This window comes from Oryx dammah, unplaced genomic scaffold (genome assembly GCF_014754425.2).
Source record: "Oryx dammah isolate SB20612 unplaced genomic scaffold, SCBI_Odam_1.1 HiC_scaffold_11210, whole genome shotgun sequence".
NCBI classification, from domain to species: domain Eukaryota; kingdom Metazoa; phylum Chordata; class Mammalia; order Artiodactyla; family Bovidae; genus Oryx; species Oryx dammah.
This window is the reverse complement of record NW_024080603.1, coordinates 1,136,559-1,158,217: the sequence shown is the minus strand read 5'-3', so window position 1 is coordinate 1,158,217 and position 21,659 is coordinate 1,136,559. Positions and strand designations below refer to the sequence as shown.

The window sequence follows — 21,659 nt, the reverse complement described above, 5'->3', positions numbered from 1 at the left end:
CTAGAAAGTTAAGATAGGAAAAGGAGCTGTCTCTGGGTCAGTACTACCTCCTTGCTGGCTTATAGGCAACTTTTTCTGTAAAGACATACTGCTCTTGGAGTGGGATGGGGGGAGGGGAGGGCAGCTCAAGAGGGAGGGGATATATATAATTATGACCGATTCACATTGCTGTGCAGCAGAAATCAAGGCAACATTGTCAAGCAATTTTCCACCACTTAAAAAGTTAGAAAGGAGCATACTGCTCGTTATGATTAAAAAGAGAGAGAGTTAGCTGGGTCTACCTCTCCTGGGTCTGCCTGTTGTTTTGGAAGAGCGCAGATGGAGCTCCTGGGGTCACCCCCATGAACTAGCTGCTGAGGGTTCTCTGCAGGCATGTGGGGTCTCCCCACCCCCACCCCCCCACAAGCGAGCATTTTGTCATTGGAGACGGTGGGCGAACCCCAATTCACCATACGAAGCTTGACTGGAGAACCAAAGGGGCAAGGACACAAATGCTTCTGCCTAGGCCCCCAATTAATGAGAAGCCCTTGTTGTGGTTTCAGCAACCTGCCCTACGACGTGACCACGGAGCAAGCGCTGACATACCCAGAAGTGAGAGCCAAACTGGAGGCCTCCATCGAGCACCTGAGAAGAGTCACCGACCAAGTCCTGAATTCCATCATCTCCTCCCTCGATCTGCTGCCGTAAGTCCTATACGTGGCACCTTTATCTTCCATTGCCAGAAGTTCTTGAAATGCCATATAAAATAGACCCCAGTAGCAAAGACGGGTTTCCCTCTTACCATCTTCACGACTTTGGAAGTTTGCCTACATGCGCGTTTTCAATTCATAACTTCTGGGAAGAGGGAACGATAGAAAACAGTCCTCAGTTACGATCATCTGTGGCAGTCCTGTGATTCCGTCACCATCTCATTTTGTGTTTAATTTTATGAAAGCTGCTCGGCTTTAGTTGACGGGAACAATTGCAATGTGTTTCTTCCTCACTTAGCCTTTTTCCATTATTTTCTTTTGTCATCTGTTTTCCATGTAGTTATGGATTGAGGTATATAGCCAAAGTACTGAAGAATTCGATCCATGAGAAATTTCCTGATGCAACAGAAGATGAGCTATTAAAGGTAGATTTTTCAAGGGTAATCTCACCATAGCTTCTCTTGGGGGTAGGAGCCAAAATTACTAACACACCATTTTGTAAAGGCTTTCCCCTTGTATGGCTATTTATAATAAGCTGCAAGTCTTCTACTTCTAATGACTCTCAAGATTATTAACTATTATGAGGTTAATTGGGAGCTCTCAAATGTTATCAAGATTCTTTATATTAGAAAATTTGGGTGGCAATAGTATATTTTCACCAAAAATAAGTTTAACTTTATTTGTAATGTGTGATTATAATCACTACCTTTACTTAACTCCTTGTTAGGATTCAGATCAGAAAATGACTTGCTATCTTGGGAAATGTCGATTAATATTAACTTTAAAAAAAAACAACAACCACCACCTCCAGGGGCTTCGCTTGGTGGTCCAGTGGTTAGGACTCCAAGATCTCACTGCCAAGGGTCTGGGTTCAATCCCTGGTCAGGGAACTACAATATCCCGCAGCCATGAGACCAAAAAACAAAACAAAAACACTCCAAACTTGAGTTTTCTTTCTCAAAAACAGTCTCTTCCTCTGCCTCCCTCCAGATTGTTGGAAACCTCCTGTACTACCGGTACATGAACCCAGCCATTGTCGCCCCAGATGGCTTTGACATCATTGACATGACAGCCGGAGGCCAGATCAATTCCGACCAGAGGAGAAACTTGGGGTCAGTGGCCAAGGTCCTGCAGCATGCAGCCTCCAACAAGCTCTTCGAAGGAGAAAACGAGCACCTCTCCTCTATGAACAGTTACTTATCCGAGACGTATCAGGAGTTCAGGTAAAAGGGGTCATTACCTTGGGAGAAGCTTGCAAGGTGGTGGACGGGAGTAATGTGTATTCTGTGCCCACAGCTGAAGTTGGGGGTGAGGGCAGGAGCCCCAGGGGGCTGCTTGCATTTTTTTTTCTTTTTTAATTATAAATTGTATTAAATTTTCATCTTAGCATAAACTTCTTTTTTTTCTTTTTTTTTTTAAAAAGCCTTTTTAATTTTAGTTTTATTTAGTCATTTATGTTTTTGGCCACACTGCACAGCATACAGGATCTTAGTTCCCCAACCAGGGGTTGAACCCATACCCCCTGCCTTGGAAGGGCAGAGTCTTACCCAATGGACCACCAGGAAAGTCCCTGCTTGCATTTCTTGTGCTGGTTGTCACTGTGAGAGAGAAGAAGCAGGGAAGATCAGGCCAAGTTCCCTCCGTCTGGTGTTCCCAATCCTACCCCTATACGGAGCGCCCCTGTTACATTGAGTCATCCCCATATGTATGATTTGTGCTTTTGACAAAAAGAAATATTTAATCATCTTGGTATGTTTAGGCTTGTGTGTGCTCACTCAGTCTTGTCCGATTCTTTGTGACCCTTTGGACTGTAGCCCTCCAGGCTCCTCTGTCCATGGGATTTTTCCAGGCAAGAATACCGGAGTGAGTTGCCATTTCCTGCTCCAGGGACTCTTCCCAACCCAGGGATCGAACCCCTGGCTCCTGCATTGCAGGAGGATTTTTTTACTGCTGAGCCACTCGGGAAGCCCCTAGGCTTGGAGTACTTAGAATTAAAAAAAAGAATCAAAATAGCTACCTTCTACTTTTTTGAACTTGGAAAAAGGATTATGTTTTGTCTATTCAGGAAAACTTGCCTTATCTGCACCAAACAATGATAGGAAACTGAGCATTTGGTTTTGACAGGTGGGGAAAATCCAGCTGTTATAAGCTTGTTGAGGATTGTGTGTGAATGTGTCCTATGCTTGAACATCTCTGAAATACACATGTGAGACAGTTCTATTGATCATATGCTTTCCAAGTTCTATCACTGATGATTCCAAGGGACGTGGGAGGAGGCGAGAGTCTCGGAGGCTCGTTTGCTCGCTCAGAAGCTCTCTAAGGAAGCGCACTCCTCTTGGCATTCGTTTTCTCTTTTCTGTCAGTCAGCCATACAACTGTGACATCCATGTAGCCCCAACTTGGAAAATGATAATTTTCTACTCCTCAGTTTTCCTCCAGATTAGTGATTTATCTGCTGACAGAGGTAGTTCATGAGCATTCATCTCTGTTCGGAATTTTTTGCCTTTCGTGAAGAAATTCCCCCCAATCCTCTTATTAGGAGAAACCCTGATTTTTCTCACACTGCTAATTTTAGATATCCTCACTGACTAAAAAAGTAACATCCATTTCTTGCGAATCTTCAGCTGCTCTTTGATACTTGCTTTTTTGGTCAGATCATTCCTACTAAACACCAATGTTTCCAGAACAATCCAAAAGTCTCCCTCCATCTCCTAAATTCATCTTTTTTTTTTTTTCTCTTCCACTTATATTCATCCTTTGTGTCCCTCAGCAACCATGAAAGACAATCGGCACGGGAGCACAGGGAGGCCAGCTGTCCGGGGGTGGGGGGCATGGCTGCCCGCCGGTTCCCCTCCCCCGGCCTTGGGGTGGGAAGGCAGGGCTCTTTCCGGTGGACAAGTCTTGGGTGCCCTTACGAGATACACCAAGGATACTTCAGGCATAGGAAGCACTTACACACTTACAGACTAAAATACATGTTCTACCTGTGCTAAGAATCCCTCCTAAGCCATTATCGCAGCACACCTGGCTTTTCTGCATCTCTTGGTTGAAATTTATGGTAGCTTAAAAGGGCAGACTTTTGAAGAGTCTGAGCACTGGAGGGCGGGGCCGTTGCATGTAACCGTGTGCCTGGTCCTAACAGCCTTACCACTGTGGTCTAGATCAATTAAGAGCGGAGTAGGCTTTCCTTGCATTTTTGTCAAATTGGTAACAAACTCGGAAAGGCTGTTGAGGCCGCAGAAGTTTGTGCCGATTAAAGTAGCAAATTTGATGTTACTAAAAAAAGTAGCATCATTTCTTATAATTCCTTATCTTCTCTTAGAACCTCTTTTGACTTCCTTTTTTTCTTTTAATTAATTGCTTAACTGCTTTGAGGGTTATTTTCTCTAAAAAGACTTGATTCTTAGGGAACATCAGTCTTGACACTTCTATTTAGATTTCAGGGGGCATTTTTTAAGTCATATTTTTTAAACGACATGCCCTTAGTTTGATTGCACTGGGTCCGTCACAAGGCCTGAGGCCTAACTGCTCTGTCTGTCCCTGTTTGAGAAGCTGGGTGCAATACCCAGGAACATGGACTCGGCTTCACCGTCTAGAGTCAGCCCAGAAGGTGCTAGATTAGGTCCTCCAGTAAGTGTGGAAAAACGCAAAGCCCTCCCCATCACTGAAGAGCTCACCATTTTGATAAAACTTATTCACAAATTTGACTCTAAAAACTTTTTTTTCCTTTTTTTAGGAAATATTTCAAAGAAGCATGTAATGTCCCTGAACCAGAAGAAAAGTTTAATATGGATAAATACACAGATGTGGTGACAGTCAGCAAGCCAGTCATTTATATTTCAATTGAAGAAATCATCAACACACATTCAGTAAGTGAGGCTGGAGGAGGGTCTTAGCAGTGGACCCGGGGTTCAGGCATTAATCTTGAGAATGTTTAGTTTCTGCAGAGAGTTACTGTGAGCATGCACTCCTGCTCGTGTTCTTAATCCTAAAAAACACACTATTTATTCCCGGCCCCTTATACACTGATGAACCTCCTCTTCCCAAAAAAGAAAAGTTCACTGTTGACATGATACATTTACTCTCTGATTCTTACGTGTTAGGAAAACTCCTTCTCCCAAAAAGGAACATTTACTTCTTCCATGATCCTTCTACAGTCAGATGGTGAAGGGCTTGAGCCTTGAGCAGGGGCCGTCCTGGTATTTTCTCCACCCAGCAAGGCCATACTGCCTGAACCCCATGGTCAGTCTCTTCCCATTTCGGGAATTCTCTTTGCTATTCTAGCAATTTTTCTGGGAAAATAAGAATGTTCCCTCTCTTCGAAGGTTTGGACATAAAGAGAGAGGGAGTAAACAGGCTGCTCTAGGTTGGGGAAAACAAGACTCCCACCCCCCACCTCCAACAACAGCCACCTACAAAGAATCTCTTCTGTTGTCCTAGAAAACCCCATTTCTTAGAAGCAAGCAATTTCAGTCAGTGCTACGTCAGAGTGCCGCCCTCCTGTTCACACACAGACATCACCGTCAACCATAAGCCTGTATTAGGTGCATTTTAGAGGCAGGGCAGTTTTCTCAGTATTGTGAGGTTCTTTGTTTAAGACCAAACAGAACTTATTCTGAAGCAGCTAGGTTCTTAAAACATAATCTTTCCAAGAACGGTTTTGGAAATGGCTATGCTAAGCTAATACTAGAAATCCTTGCAAGACCTACAAAATCAGAACCTGCGTTCTAACCAGACCCCAGGTGACTCAGACACAGACTAAAGGTCAGGAAGCCCCAGAAGTGGTTAAGGATACACCCAGCTTCCGATTATACACACAACTGGAGAAAAGCACAACAAAGACACATCTCCAAAAGCTCTTGCCCCGTCCCCACCAAATATATACTAACGAGCGGCAAAAATTGGCTGCCCCAAATTTCACTCTTTATTATCAAACTCTTCTAAGTAACCAAAGTTTACATATGGGTTGGAAAGAAAGATTGGATCTACTTTTGATCTCCTCCTTTCAGGGCTGGGACAGGGAACCTTCCTTGAATTCTGCAGCAAGCTCTCCATCAGTATTTTGAGTGACCCTAAACAAAAACAGTTCTGAAAGACCAGCTGAGGGACTGAGTGGGTTGATTAAATAAAGAGGCTGTACTTGTTTTCCCTATATATAAACACCCCAAGTCAGCCAGCGGACATGTCCAGTAATACACCATTTGCAAAAATAATTTCCTAACAAACAGATTGACTCATTCATATTTGGACCTCGACCCATTTGTCTATTTCTGTGGTAAATTATTCATCTCAAAAAAAAAAAGTCCACATGTTGACTACATGTGTGCTAAGGACAATAGCCATGTGGAGGGAAAGGGAGATTCTTTCCCAAGGATAGCAGAGAGAGAACATTACCGTAGTTCATTTAGACTGTTACTCTTTAAAGAGGAATAATCTGTTCCTTTTGTTAACAAGAATTAAAAACAGAATCCAATCCCAGGAAACAAGGCTTGTAACCGATTTGGAATTCCTTTCTGTGTGTGGTTGGAAGCAGATGTAATAATGTGGGGAAATGTAACTGCAAGGGAAGACTGTCCTTGTTTACCCTCTGTCTCCAGGCAGGAGACTCAGGCATGGCAGCCACATGACGGGCCAGACCTTTGGCCACATGCTCGCCCCTCGTGCCCTAAGGAACATATACAACCTCAAAATTAGCTCTTGAAGGAGACATTTCCAGATTTTTTTTTTACGTTCTGTAATTATCAGAATAGAGAGTAGAAGGTGGCTGCTAAATCGTCCCTTCCAGAGACAGCAGCCAAATCAGCTATCCCCTCTCTTGAGAGAACAAGAATATAAATTGATTTGACCCACCTTGCTTTGTTTATTCTTGTCTTTGACTTACCTTCCCCCTCCCAAACATCCACTGTACTAGCCTTCCAGATTTCACCATGTCTTTGTATTATCTCTATTATTCAGATAGCATCTTTCTTTAAACCCAACCATAGCAGAAAAAACTAGCATGCCTTGCAGTGGACAGAAACTTTAAAAGTAAATAATGTAACGAAAACACAATAATTGAACATAGTTGCTTCCTGGAAGCTATGCACCTGAGGCTTCCTCTCCCTTTCTTAAAAACCCAATTTGTAAGTATCAGGGAATGTTACGGAAAATGCGACGTTGAACAGATAACTCTCTCCTTTGCTAATCTTCACGATTAAAACAGAGTGGATGGACTTCCCTGGTGGCCCAGTGGTTAAGAATACAGGCTTCCACTCCAGGGGGCACAGGCTTGATCAATCCTTGGTTGGGGAACTAAGATCCCACATCACCAAAAGCAAAGTATATATATAATTCTTTAAAAGAGAGAGAGAGAGTAGAAAGGGGAACTTCCCACATGGTCCAGTGGCTAAGACTCCACCTGCCAGTGCAGGGGACACTTCAATCTCTGGTCCAGGAGGATTCTACATGCTTCAGGGCAACTAGGCGTGCACAGCACCACCACTGAAGCCGGTGCCCCTGGAGCCTGGACTCCGCAACCAGAGAAGCCGCTGCAATAGGAAGTTCACACCACAGCTAGAGAAAGCCTGTGTACAGCAAAGATCACCGAGCACCGCCATCAGTAAATAAATAAATCTTTCAAAATATATACATATAAGACTCTTAGAAGAAAACACAGGAGTAAATCTTTGCAGCCTTGGATAGGCAGTGATTTCTTAGATATGACACCAAATATATAAGCCACGAAAAGAAAAAAGACACCCAGACAAAAAAGACATAAATTGGACCTCCTCAAAGTCAGAAACTTTTATGCTGTAAACATTGCCATCAGGAAATTGAGAAAGACAACCAAGAAGATGAGAGAAAATAATTATAGATAGTATATCTGTCAAAAAACTTGTATCCAGAATGTATGAAGAAAACCTACAACTCAATGAGGAGATAAATAATCTGATTTAAAAATGGACCACTGAAAATAAAAATGGACAGCTGTGTCTCAAATGACACAATGAACATGGTGAAAAAGCAACCGACAGAATGGGAGAAAAACTTGCAAATCACATGTCTGATTTAAAGTTAATATCCAGAATATGTAAACCATTCCCACAATCGAACAGCAACAGAAAGCAACCCAATTCTAAAGTGAACTAGAGACTTGAATCGATGTTTTTCCAAAGAAGACGGATGACTGACGAGCACATGAAGATGTTCAGCATCACTCATGTCTAGGGAAATACAAATCAAAACTGCAGTGCTTTTGCCTCGTTGTATAACAGAGACAGCCAGTGAATCTGTCATTTGACTTGGAGGAAAAAAAAAAACACCACCACACAAGATACCACCTTACACCCGTTATGGTGGCTACTATTAATATAAAAACAAAAACTGGAAAATATGTTAGCAAAGATATAGAAAAATTAGAACCCTGTTATACTGTCAGTGGGAATGTTAAATGGTACAAGCTGCTGTAGAAAACAATGTGATCGTTTCTCAAAGAAGTGAAGAACATACTCAGTTCTGGGTACATACTCAAAAAGCAAAGTCAAAGACACTTGTACCCTCCCGTTCGTTGTAGCCTTGTACAGTTGCCGAAAGGTGGAAGCAACCGAGTGTCCATTTATAAACAACATGTGGTGTAGAAAAAATGTGATACAGACATACAACAGAATTTTATCCAGCCTTGAGTAGGAAGGAAATTCGGATGCTGCAGCATGGATAAACCTTGAGGATGTTACGCAAAGTGAAGTAAACCAGATGGAAAAAAGCAAATACTGTATCATTCCTCTTATACAGGATACCTAGAGTAGTCAAATTCAGAGACAGAAAAGTGGAATGGTGGACTGGGAAGCTGTTGAATGGATGTGGTTTCAGTTTTGCAAGATGAAAGAGTTACCTAGATTGGAGGCACATTAATGTACTTAACACTACGGAACTGTACACTTAAAAATGGTTAAGATGGTAGATTTTGTGATCTGTATTTTAAAAAATAATTTTTTAAACAGGCAAATCATCTGAATAGAGATTTCTTCAAGGAAGATATACAATCGTCCTAAACACGTGAAAGCTCAACATCAGTCTTGCATACTTAGTTGCTCAGTCGTGTCCACTCTTTGTGACCCCGTGGACTGCAGCCCGCAAGGCTCCTCTGTCCATGGGATTTTTCCAGGCAAGAATACTGGCCAGGGTTGCTGTGTTTCACTCCAGGGGATCTTCCTGACCCAGGGATTGAACTCTTGTCTCCTGAATCTCCTACACTGGCAAGTGGATTCTTTACCACTGAGCCACCTGGGAGCCCGGGCATGTGTTAGTCATATCTCAGTAAAGCTGCTGAAAAAGAGAGATTAAAAATGGAAAAGACTAATTTTATCATATGATTCTGATTTTTGTTTTGTAAGATAGTTACTCAAAACAACTGAAATATTTCCTATCACCAGGGGTACAGGTCTCATATTTTGGAAACATTAAATTTTAATTTAATTCTAAATGAAAACAAAAGCAAATGTGTTGTCCTGGATGCTGCTGTTCCTCCAGAGTTATTATTTCCTCTAAGACCTGGCGAACACCCAGCAGTGTTACCACTGATCTTTTTTTTTTTTTTTTTAAATTCTGAAAGGAAGAACCAGCTGGTACATCTGAGTCTCAGATGTATGGGCATCTCTGCCATCCCCACCCATGAAAGATCATTAATGCCAGACAGATTAAAATATCTAATAGTGTAGGAACTAGTCACAAAAAGCCCACATTTTATATGATTATATATATATATATTTATATATATATAACGTATACATATAAAAGGTCCAGAAGAGGAAAATCTATGGAAACAAGGTTATTTTCAGATGACTGCTGAAAGATACAGCGTTTCTTTGGACATGGGGTAAATGCTAAAAATGCTCTAAAATTGGTGTAAAAATGGTTGCACAACTCTATGAAATATACTAATAAATGTTGAATTATACACTTTAAATGGGTGGATTGTATGGTATGTGAATTATCTCTTAATAAGTTGATTACTAAACATCTCCAAAAAATAAAATAGCTAATAGTGCTGATTTTTAAAAATATAACTATAGTGTTTGAATACTGTGTAATTTTTCTCTGAAGAGATACGGAAATGCCCTTGCAGTTTGCTATCATGTTAGTCAAGAGACTTCTGCGTTATTTTAGATTCTTTTCCTCCAGCTTTGACTTTTTTTTCTCTTTTTTATTGGAGTGTAGTTGATTTACAATGTTATGTTAGTTTCAGGTATACAGCAAAGGTGATTCAGAATATATATGTATATATATTATGTATGTATATGTGTGTGTGTAAATAGGAAAAGGAATACGCCAAGGCTGTATATTGTCACCCTGCTTATTTAACTTATATGCAGAGTACATCATGAGAAACGCTGGGCTGGAAGAAACACAAGCTGGAATCAAGATTGCCAGAAGAAATATCAATAACCTCAGATATGCAGATGACACCACCCTTATGGCAGAAAGTCAGGAGGAACTAAAAAGCCTCTTGATGAAAGTGAAAGAGGAGAGTGAAAAAGTTGGCTTAAAGTTCAACATTAAGAAAACTAAGATCATGGCATCTGGTCCCATCGCTTCATGGGAAATAGACAGGAAAACAGTGGCTGCCTTTATTTTGGGGGGGCTCCAAAATCACTGCAGATGGTGACTGCAGCCATGAAATTAAAAGACACTTACTCCTTGGAAGGAAAGTTATGACCAACCTAGACAGCATATTCAAAAGCAGAGATATTACTTTGCCAACAAAGGTCCATCTAGTCAAGGCTATGGTTTTCCAGTGGTCATGTATGGATGTGAGAGTTGGACTGTGAAGAAGGCTGAGCGCCAAAGAACTGATGCTTTTGAACTGTGGTGTTGGAGAAGACTCTTGAGAGTCCCTTGGACTGCAAGGAGATCCAACCAGTCCATCCTAAAGATCAGTCCTGGGTGTTCATTGGAAGGACTGATGCTAAAGCTAAAACTCCAGTACTTTGGCCACCTCATGCGAAGAGTTGACTCACTGGAAAGGACTCTGATGCTGGGAGGGATTGGGGGCAGGAGGAGAAGGGGATGACAGAGGATGAGATGGCTGGATGGCATCACTGACTCGATGGATGTGAGTCTGAGTGAACTCCGGGAGTTGGTGATGGACAGGGAGGTCTGGCGTGCTGCGATTCATGGGGTCACAAAGAGTTGGACAAGACTGAGTGACTAAGCTAACTGAACTAACTAATATGTACGCACACATATATACACTCTTTCAGATTCTTTTCCCTTATAGGTTATTACAAAATATTGAGTATAGTTCCTTATGCTGTACAGTAGGTCCTTGTTGGTTATCTATTTTATGTATAGTAGTGTATGTATGTTAATCCCAGACTCCTAATTTATCCCTCAACTTTGACCTTTTATATAAACGTGGAAGAAGCACAGGGTTTAGGTGGAAGAAGACTGCCTCTTGACAGATTTTGCAAGATTTTGCTGAAAGAGTGTTTATGAACACCTTTCATAAAAACTACATTTTCTTGATAAAGAGTATGCACTTGCCTCTAAGATAAAATACAAACTGGTTTCTCTGTGGTCTCTAATTTTAATAAATGTCAGACTTGAATTTAAGATTCAAGCAATATCAGAAGGAAGTTATCATGAAAAATCAGGAAGAGAACTATGTAAATACGGTAGCCCATGAGAATTGACTTGTATCTTTGTCTGTGTGTTGCTTTCTGCGTAAAGCTCTTGTTGGAACACCAAGATGCAATTGCACCTGAAAAGAATGACTTACTGAATGAACTGTTGGAGTTGCTGGAAGAGGTCCCTAATGTGGAGTCTTTTCTTGGTAAGAGCGTCTTCCCTCTGGTTTGTATTTGGTTGGTTGGTTGGATGGTTGGTTGGTTTTCATATCCTAGATCAAAAAATCTGATTTATTTAATACACAGGTTCATTTAAAGGATAATCGCTACACCAGCCCCTTTCTACATGAAGGACTCTGCACTTCTTAGTATGCTCAATTATAAAGCGATTTAGTATTCTTGAAGCTCTATATATGTCAAAAAGGGTTTGTCAATCATAAAGAAAAACAGCAAAATTTACTAAAAGCCCCTTGTTATTTTTTCCAATGATGTCTTTTATTGACAGTTCTCTTTCAGTAATTTTTCCAAATTTTGAATATCAATGTCCCGTGCTATTTTAATGTTTAAAGATTTTTAAAAGCCACTGTAAGGATATTGGAACGTGGTTTTCTCTGATGACCACGATCTGCTGCTCAGCTACCAAGCCCCACGTTTCCTACAGAACCTTTATCTTACATTGTTGATGTTACTGTCACAATCAGTGAATTGGAAAATAACAGTGCTTTATTCTGCAGGAGAAGGAGCTGTTGACCCTAATGACCCTGACAAGGTAAACACACTAAATCAACTCTCCAAGACTGAGATTTCCCTTTACCTCACCAGCAAGTACGACATAGGAGATGGTGAAGCTATAGATGGCCAAAGCCTCATGATCAAGTAAGTTTGGGGCTTAAAGAGCACACATTTCCATTTTCCCATCTTTTTTAAACAATGTCCTCTATGTACATATCTCTGGCTGCACTGGGTCCTCGTTATGCAGAGGCGTTCTCTAGTCGCAGAGCGGTGGCGGCTTCTCTTGTCGCCGGGCACAGGCTCTAACACACAGGCTTCATTCAGGAGCTGCAGACTGTGGGCGTGGAGTCTGGGGTCAGTGGTTGTGGTGCGTGCACTGAGTTGCCCTACGGCCTGTGAGATCTTCTGGACCAGGGGTCAATCCGGGGTCCCCTGCGCTGGCAGGCAGATGCTTAACCACTGGGCTTCTGTGGTGGCTCAGGTAGTGAAGAATCTGCCTGCAGTGCAGGAGACCAGGGTTCGATCCCTGGGTCAGGAAGATCCCCTGGAGAAGGGAATGGCTTCCCACTTCAGTATTCTGGCCTGGAGAATCCCATGGACAGAGGAGCCTGGCGGGCTACAGTCCGTGGGGTCACAAAGAGTCAGACGTGACTGAGAGACTAACCCTTTCGCTTTTTCTAAACCACTGGACCACCAGGGAGTCCCAATTATGCATCTTAAACCGTGCAAATTCAAATTAGACTAAATTTCAAGTCATTTTTAAATATTGAAACGTTTGTCGTTTTAGTCGCTAAGTTGTATCCAATTCTTTTGCAACCCCGTGAACTGTAGCCCACCAGGCTTCTCCATCCATGGGATTTCCCAGGCAAAAATCCTGGAGTGGGGAGCCCTTTCGTTCTCCAGGGGATCTCCACATCTCTTCACTGGAGGCGAATTCTTTGCCACTGAGCCACCAAGGAAGCCGAAATATTGAAAACAGTGTGTTTATCCATCAAAAATCTAACCAGGAATAATGGAGTCTTTATAATTTGAGAGACGTAAATATTATAATATTTTCTAAAGCTTATCTTGTTTTTTAGTTTTCCTTGTAGTAATTCCTTCCCTTTAACAAATGATTAATTCAGCCTATGAAAGTCCTCAGGTAGCTGAAAGGAAATAACTGTTCCAGGGGTCAAAAGAACAAGGAAGTTCAAGGAAATACCTTGTACCTAATTTATTTTCTGGTAGAAAGCATTAACATAAAAGTCACACACAGTAAGACATAATGCTGTTCTCTGACTTATTAGACATCTTTTCTATTAAACTAAGCCTAGATAGCTTGACCAACTTTGACTTTATTTATAGTCAGCTCCCTGTCCTTGAAGATTCACATGAAGTTTTCATACCCTTAATACTGTACTTTTTCTGTCAAGGCCTCGAAGACATTGTACATCAGTCCTTTACATTCAGAGTAAGAGAGAACGGTCCATCACCATGAGCTGAAATGTCATAATCATAAACCAAAGCCAGGGGCTCACCCAGCGTACAGTTTTTAAGAACTAATAGAATCAAATGGATTTGTATTAGCACGTTACAACAGTTGTACATTGGGGTGAGGTAGAAAATGGAAGTGGGAAATAGGGGCAAAAGGAAATAAACATTTAAATGATACTTTACATGTGACTCCCGAGTTACATGTCCTGAATTCTGAGGTTGTTTTCACTGGCAGCAGGAGCTTTCTCTTCTACCACCAACATGCCTCAGACAGCACTCATTTCTAGTTGATTTTTTCCAGATATTCAATCCCATGAAAATGGCAAAAAAAAAAAAAAAAACAAAACCAACAACGCTTAACTCAGTGTGCTGTGTTGCAGTACCTACATATGTGCTTCTTCTGCTAGGCTTGCTTATTTTGTGCTCCAGTTATCTCTAAGACTCTGGTTGTTCAGATAGCCAAATACTTGAGTTTCAACCTGTGTCAATGGCACTGGGCTTGAAGTTGAGGACCCAGTGGTGAGCAGGTCATTTAAGAGTACCTGCCTTCAGGGGTCTGCCGTGCGATGGATAGCCCTGCTCATCTGCAGGACCCAGGACAGACTGCAGGACTCTTGCACAACCTTGGCCTCATTAGAGTTGAAGGCAGTTGCTTTCAACTACTGGCGACCAAGTCAGATTGCTCTTGCAAGGAGACAACTTGGGACAGGGCAACAGAGCAGAAAGGGAGAAAACTGTGGAGGCCGCTCCCTGGGCCCCTCTGAGCATGTGCCGATTGCAGAGGTAACTGGAGACACAGATGGTGTGGTTCCACCATGTAAATTCAGTCAGGCCAGTTATCCTATGATCTCATAAGCTTTGTCTTTTAGAAGTAAGAGGAGGAAATTTTTTCATAATTAGTTTTGTCTGGTATTTGAATGCCATTTTCTAAATGCAATCAGCTCAAAAGCCGGCATTAACGAATGGAAGATCATGACTGGGATGGTCTCAAACATCAGACAGCCTGAACATCAGGTATATTTATACTCATTTCTGAATACGAGTCTCCACATCTCTGCGAATTTAGGGAATTCACATTTTGAAAGCGAAACCATGGAAGTCAGCCCTGTTGGGAGCGGTGCATCCTGGCCAGGAAGGCCTGGTGCGTTCCTCAGCCTTCTCAGCCCCTGTGTGGGTCCCCCTCGCCCGTCTCCCCCACAGTGCCCTGGACACAAGTACTGTCTGCTCTTTAGTTCCCATACAGGATGGAGCCAGCCAGCAGCTTCATGCATTTACTTTTGCATTTCGTGGTAAAATACAACGCAAAAGTTACCATCCTAACCTTTTTTAAAATTAATTTTTATTGGAGTGAGGTTGCTTTACCCATTCTAACTTTTCTTTCCCAAAGTATTAGTTTTCTATTTATGTGGCTGCCCCAGGTCTTACGTTGTGGCACGTGGCATCCTCTGTCTTCGTGGTAGCGTGCGAGATCTTTAGCTGCAGTATGTGGGACCTAGCTCCCTGGCCTGGGATGAACCCGTGCCCCGTGCCTCGGGAGCATAGCATCTTAGCCACTGGACCACCAGAGAAGTCCCCCATTCTAACCTTTTAAATGTACAAGTTGGTGGTGCTTAATACATCCAGAATGTTGTGCAAGCGTCGCTACTATCTAGTTCCAGAATATTGTCATCACTCCCAAAGTGACCCCCTACTTTAAATAGTCATCTCTGGGGTACCTTTTCAGACCCTGCTCTCCAGTCCTGGAAATCACTAATCTGTTTTCTGTCTCCACGAACCTGCCTATTCTGGAAATTTCGTATAATTGGAATTATACAAGATGTGGCCTTTTGCATCTGGCTTCCTTTATTAAGTGTGGTTTTGGCTGAATAATATTCCATTGTATGGATATACCATAGTATCATGGCTATTTGGGTAGTTGTTACATTTTGGCAATAGTGAATAGTACTACCGCAAATATTTATACACAGCTTTGTATTTGAACACTTATTTTCAGTTCTTTGGGGTGTATACTTAGCAGTGGAATTGCTAGGTCATATGGTAGTTCTGTTTTGAGGAACTGCCAGACATTTTTCCCACCAACAAGGTATGAAGGTTTCAGTTTTTCCATAATTCGCCAAAATTTATTTTCTGTTTTGTTTTGTTGTTATAGCCATCCTAGTGGGCATGAAGTAGTATCTCATTGTGGTTTTGACTTGCATTTCCCTAATGATTAGTAATGTTTAGCATCTTTCCTTGTGCTTATCAGTCATTTCTATGTCTTCTTTGTAGAAATGTCTGTTAAAGTTTTTTGCCCATTTTTAAGCTTGATTTTTACCTTTTTGTTGCAGAGTTGTGAGAGTTCTTAAATGTTCTGGATAGTAAATCCCTATCATATATATGATTTGAAAACATTTTCCCCCCTTCTGGGAGTCGTCTTTTTTATTCTCTTGGTACAATCCTTTTCTGTAGAAGAAGTTGTTTAACTTAACGAAGTGCAGTTTATCTATTTTTTGCTGTTTATTGTGCTTTTGGTGTCATATATGAGAATTCACTGCCCAATCCAAGATCATGAAGATTTACTTCTACGTTTTTTCTAAGTGTTCCATAGTTTCAGCTTTTACAGCCGTGATCCCTTTTGAGTGAATTTTTGTGTATGGTGGAAGGTTAGGATCCCAAATAATCTTTTGCACATGGATGTCCAGTTTTCCACCATTATTCCTTAAAGAGACTAGTCTTTCTCCATTAAGTGGTCTAGACCCTTGTCAAAAGCTGATCCACCATGCATGTATGGTTTGTCTAGACTCTGAATTCTATTCCATTGATCTATATGTCTGTCCTTATGCTAGCACCACACTACATTTATCACTGTAGCTTTGTAGTAAGTTTTGAAATTGGGAAGTATGAATCCTCCAACTTGTTCTTTTTTAAGATTCTTTTGGCTGCCTGGGGTTCCTTGGAACTGTCAGATCAACTTTTCCATAGATATAAAAAAGGCTATTGGGCCAGTATTTTAATAGATTCAATAATTTACTGCATTCACTGGCCTCTAGGGTCTTGAAAGCCTTCCTCTGGGCATACTTTGAGATCCTAGTCTTGGCGGAGCCCTTCACTAAACAGCCAGCACTCATTGTGGATAACAACTTGAAGACTGACCAAGTAGCCTTCTTCAGAAGTGGAATTTGGGTGTTGCCCAAAACAGTCAGTAGAATTTACTCCATGATGTGAAGCAAGCCTTAGTTCCAAATACATTATGCCTTAAGTATATATTTCAAAATCCTGTTACTAACAGATAATTATAAAAGATGTCACTGATGGGGGGCTTGGAGACTGTCTAATCTGAGTCTTTATCTGTGAGGTGAGGAAATTAAATTCTAAAATAATGGGAAGCAAGAGCTAGTCGCTGACATGCTTTATATCACAGGCCATTGATATTCAGTTAATATACACTTTGAAATAGGCTTCCCTGGTAGCTCAGCTCGTAAAGAATCTGCCTGCAGTGTCAGTCTGGGATATTGCCATTTTGAAAATATTACCAACCATGTGCTCAGTCGCTCAGTTTTGTCCAACTCTTTGCAACCCCATGGACTGTAGCCCACCGGGCTCCTCTGTCCATGGGATTTTATTGGGCAAAAATATTGAAGTGAGTTGCCGTTTCCTCCTCCAGGGGATCATCCCAACCCAGGGATGAAACCCGAGTCTCCTGCACTGGCAGGCAGATTCTTCACCACTGCACCACCTCACTACCAAGCATGGTGGTATTAAAAGAACAAACAAAAAAGCCTGGTTGAGGAGTCCTAGGAAGAGCCAGGATTACAGCCTCAGTCTCACACATTAGCAGCTGGACTCTGATCAAATCACCTAAGCATTTGTTTCCTTTATCCATTAAATGGAGAGGAGGGGAGATGGGGACAGGAGGGCTCTGATGAGTGAATGAGGTCGCACAACGACACCTTATAAATTATAAAGAACTGTACAGTTGTAAATCCCTCTTATTATAACTTTTGATTTAACTTATAGTATGTGATCCTTTTGGCCTTTATTAAGCTTGTGTTTCTATGGAAGTACGTGTGTATAAGTAGAAAGCATTATTTGTGGCTTTTACTCATACTTAACTGCCTGAGTGCTTGTTATCTCTTGAGAATTTTTTTCCTATCACATAATTCAGTTTAGACATCTGTCATCCAGTTGAAAGATTTCCTTGGTTTTGGTCCAAACTGGCATGAGCAGTTAAGTGGCTAAGGGGATTTGAGGCCTGGTGATAAAAATGTGTAATCACATGATTTTTAGCTTCCATCAACACCAATTCCTTTTCAGCCCTGGGCACATTGTAAGGCAGGTGGCAGACGGGCAGGCTCAGGAATGGTCCTGGCCAGGGTGTAATAACAGACACCCTTTGAATGCAATGGCCGAACCTAAGGGGCCACACCAGTTTACAAGCCCCATGCATTCTCATTTATTGACCGTGGGATTTGAGTGGGGCTATGACAAATAAACTCCCTGGTGTATTTCATTTTTTCTTAACTTTACTCATTCTGGGAAGAAGGCAGAGTCCTTGATTGGATCAGCTTGTCTCACCTATTGTTTGAACATCCATGGGACCAAAACGTAAACCAGTTGATTCATGCTGGTCAGACCATATCCGGCATATTGTGTTTGCATTAAGGTCGGGGGCGGGCGGGGGGGCGACGTGGCATAAATTCATTGGCTAACTGAAGTATGGGCAGGACTAGAAACTCTCTAACTCCTGTTGTGAAGAGGTTTAAGAAACTGAGGGGTTTTGCTTGGGAAAAAGAGCAGTGGTAGCAGAGGGGATGAAGACAGTCCTGGCAGCCTCTGCAGGTTGGTGCGGGGCTGATGATGAGGAAAGGGAATTCAGCTTGTTCCCTGCAACTCTAGAAAGTAGAATGCAAGCTTCTGTAACAGTGGAGCTCCTTAGGGCTTAGCTGACTCATTTGTAAAACCAGGGATTGGACTGTTGCCCAAAGGTCCCCCTCAGCGCTGACGTCCTGTGACTCACTGGGTCCAGCGAGTGGACCTCACTGGAAGGCAGGCCTCTCTGAGTGGGCTTCATATTCAGGAATGGGCTGCTCCAGTGCTGTGCATCTCAGGGGGTTTAATGTGAGCCACACGGGTACTTTTAAATTTTCTGGAAGCCATTTTTTAAGAAGGAATAGGTGAAGTTAATTCTAATATGTTAATTTACCCCGATATATCCAAAATATTGTTACTTCAATATGGAATCAGCATAAAAAAATCATTAGTGGTATATGACACATTCCTTTTTTCATAATGAGCCTTCCAAATATGGACATGAGTTTTAGCAAATTCAGGGAGATAGTGAAGGACAGGGAAGCCTGGTATGCTGCCGTCCATGGCATCACATAGAGTCAGACACGACTGAGCGACAGCAGCATGACACATTCCATTTTCATCCTGAGCCTTCCAAATCTGGTGTGTGTTTTGCACTTACTGCATATCTCAGTTTGGACCAGCCATGTCTCAAGCGCCCACTGGCCACCTATGACCAGTGGCTGCCATCGTGGGCAGCATGCGAGGCTTTAGTGACCACGTGAATGCTGACCACATGTCAGACTCTCAGGAGGGGATGTACCTGCATCTTTCTTTCAGTCCTGAGAGATTTCCATTATGTAAACAGGAAGGAAAAAAAAAGAAAAAACACCTCCAAGGACTTTATCATTTGCACAAGTCCATACACTTAGTAGGCAGCTCCCTGGTTCGACCTTAGATCTGTCTGACTCCAGCGTCTTTAACCATACATTTAGGCATACTGCAGGGCGAGGTAGTGATTTCTCTGTCATGAAACTGGACAGTTATTTACATGTAAGAAGTCTGGGGTGAAACTTTGGGAATAGATTCCAGTAGAAGCCTGACCTAAAATAGAATTTCAAGAGAAAGGCTGTGTGCTCCAGGCACTCCTGAGCAGATAAACATTCTCTGTCCCTACGAGGGCACATTTGAGTGACCCTGGTCATGCTGGTCCTCAGATAGCTTCTCTAAAGAGTTTCCTGGAATCATATATCATCAGTCATTCCTAGAATATTATTTCAAATAAGTGTTAACATTTTTTAAAATCACCTAGAGCTTTTGTTTCTAACCGGATGTTTCCATTTAAGATATTTATAATGATGACTGGAGTGGGGAGTCGAGTGGGGAAAGAGATGATAGATTCTTGGCTCTCAGGAGCCAGGGCTGTCTCGCACATGGCTGGAATGAGCTGTGTGTCCACCTCTGACTCTGGGGCAACATTTCTCTGTGCATTCCCAGACAGCTTGAAAATCCCCAGTGAAAGCTCATGGGCCAGAGGAAATGGTTGTGATCATTGTTCTCATACAGACTTAAATAAGAAAGGAGAAAAATAATGGTTACAGATGGCTTGTTGGATTTTATCCTATTTGCAAGAATAATATATCTGCAGTTCCCTGTGAGAGTTTCCTCTTGTCCTTTGGGCGCAGTCCCCCGCCCTGGGGATTCAAAACATGAATGATGTTTTCTTTTCCTTTTCCGATTTTCATGCTGTATGAATATTTCCTGCTGTAGTTGAGGAAGAAATTCATCATCCGGTGATACCATGTAATGCCTTGAGAGGAACTGAGGTTCAGTGCAACAAGAATGAAACTTCAGATGTTGGTTAGACCTGTTTGTAATTTAAGGCGACTTCTGTTTATGTTCCGTTTTTGTTTTTTTTTCTTAAGGGACACAGTGTAAAAGGGAGCATACTTGACCATTTACCTTTTACATTAAAGTCTTAGTACATAGTTACATAACCTGATCTTTAATTGGGGAAGGATGGCTGATTATCCTAAAGAACACATATGAAAAAATACATAGTTTTGGCACTGACAGAGTGGTTTTCCAGCTCTTGTTACCGAGCAGCTCTCTTGTTCTCTCCCACCTGAGGCCAGGGACCTTCACCGATGGCTTAGTCCCACCAGATCCAAGGTTCCCAACCACCCCTCCTCCCGGCTGCTGTGTCATCCGGCAGCCAGAGCCTTCACAGCCCACACGGGACTTGCATTCCCACTGGCCTTCACAGTATTTCATAACATCCTTAGAGCATCAACAATAACAGCTGGTCTGGCTCCCAGTAGCTTATGATGTTTCCAACAGGCTCAGAAGTTAAATGTTATTAAAGTCAGGACATTAGATATTATTGCTGCTCCTTCCAGAGTGATGAGCCCAGTTGTTCCTCCTGGTCATCAGAAAGTAGTCTCAGTCTGAAAAGAAGAAAAGGGGGACTTCCCTGATGGTCCGGGTGGTGGAGACTCCGAGCTTCCACCGCGGGGGCCACGGGCTCCATCCCTGGTTGGGGAGTTAAGATCCCACCGGCTGCCACAGCATGGCCCCAAAGCACAGATGAAATTGAAAACGAGAAAGTAGTTACAACACACTTGTGCCCAGGATGTAATCTGTAATCTGACGTGTCCAACTCTGAGTGAGCCTGTGGGCCATAGCCCACCAGGCTCCTCTCTCCATGGGACTCCAGGGCAAAAATACTGTAGAGGGTTGCCATGCCCTCCCCCAGAGGATCTTTCCCACCCAGGGATCGAACCTGGGTCTCTTAACGTCTCCTGCATTGTCAGACAGGTCCCTTGCCACTAACACCACCTGGGAAGCCCCTGTAATCTGATGGCCTCAAGCATATAAAACCCAGACTTTGATTATCAAGCATTCACAAACTTTGGGGAGCCTTAAAGCAGACATCCTGAAGTTCTGCGAGACGCTTTCATTTTTAAGGATTCTCTTTGAAGCTTCATCTTTGCACTGCCTCAGGAGAAACAGATTTTTGTGCATCAAGACTGCTGTCTGAAAGCCTGTCTCTCCTTTTCCTGTTTTGTAAGGACCAAAAAACTGATCATTGACGTGATCCGGAACCAACCAGGAAGCACACTAACAGAGATCTTAGAGACACCAGCAAGTACAAAACAGGTAATTGACCTTTAGAGTGTAAATAATAAATGCCTTAGATATGTGTTGATTTTAGTAACAGATCTTTGCGCCAATTGTTTGCTGTTATCTCAGAGAAACTGTCTGACACAGTTTAGAAGTAAAACTTTCAGTGAACTGACTTCAATTATATAGAAAATCCATGGAATATCAACAGAAATGAAATAGGAAAATACGGCACTGAATTTATAATAAATAATCTTCTCCTAGACTAGAA

General features: G+C 42.2%; 1 protein-coding gene across 1 annotated transcript in view; it reads left to right on the top strand.

Moving 5' to 3' along the window:
- LOC120860949 (ras GTPase-activating-like protein IQGAP2) overlaps positions 1 to 21,659 on the top strand; it is a 309,525-nt gene that overhangs the window by 274,914 nt on the left and 12,952 nt on the right. Inside the window, exons 25-31 of the mRNA XM_040236658.1 lie at positions 543 to 683; positions 1,030 to 1,114; positions 1,680 to 1,912; positions 4,426 to 4,558; positions 11,397 to 11,499; positions 12,028 to 12,169; positions 21,337 to 21,424. Coding sequence (XP_040092592.1) covers positions 543 to 683; positions 1,030 to 1,114; positions 1,680 to 1,912; positions 4,426 to 4,558; positions 11,397 to 11,499; positions 12,028 to 12,169; positions 21,337 to 21,424 — 925 coding nt within the window. The remainder of the gene's footprint in view (positions 1 to 542; positions 684 to 1,029; positions 1,115 to 1,679; positions 1,913 to 4,425; positions 4,559 to 11,396; positions 11,500 to 12,027; positions 12,170 to 21,336; positions 21,425 to 21,659) is intronic.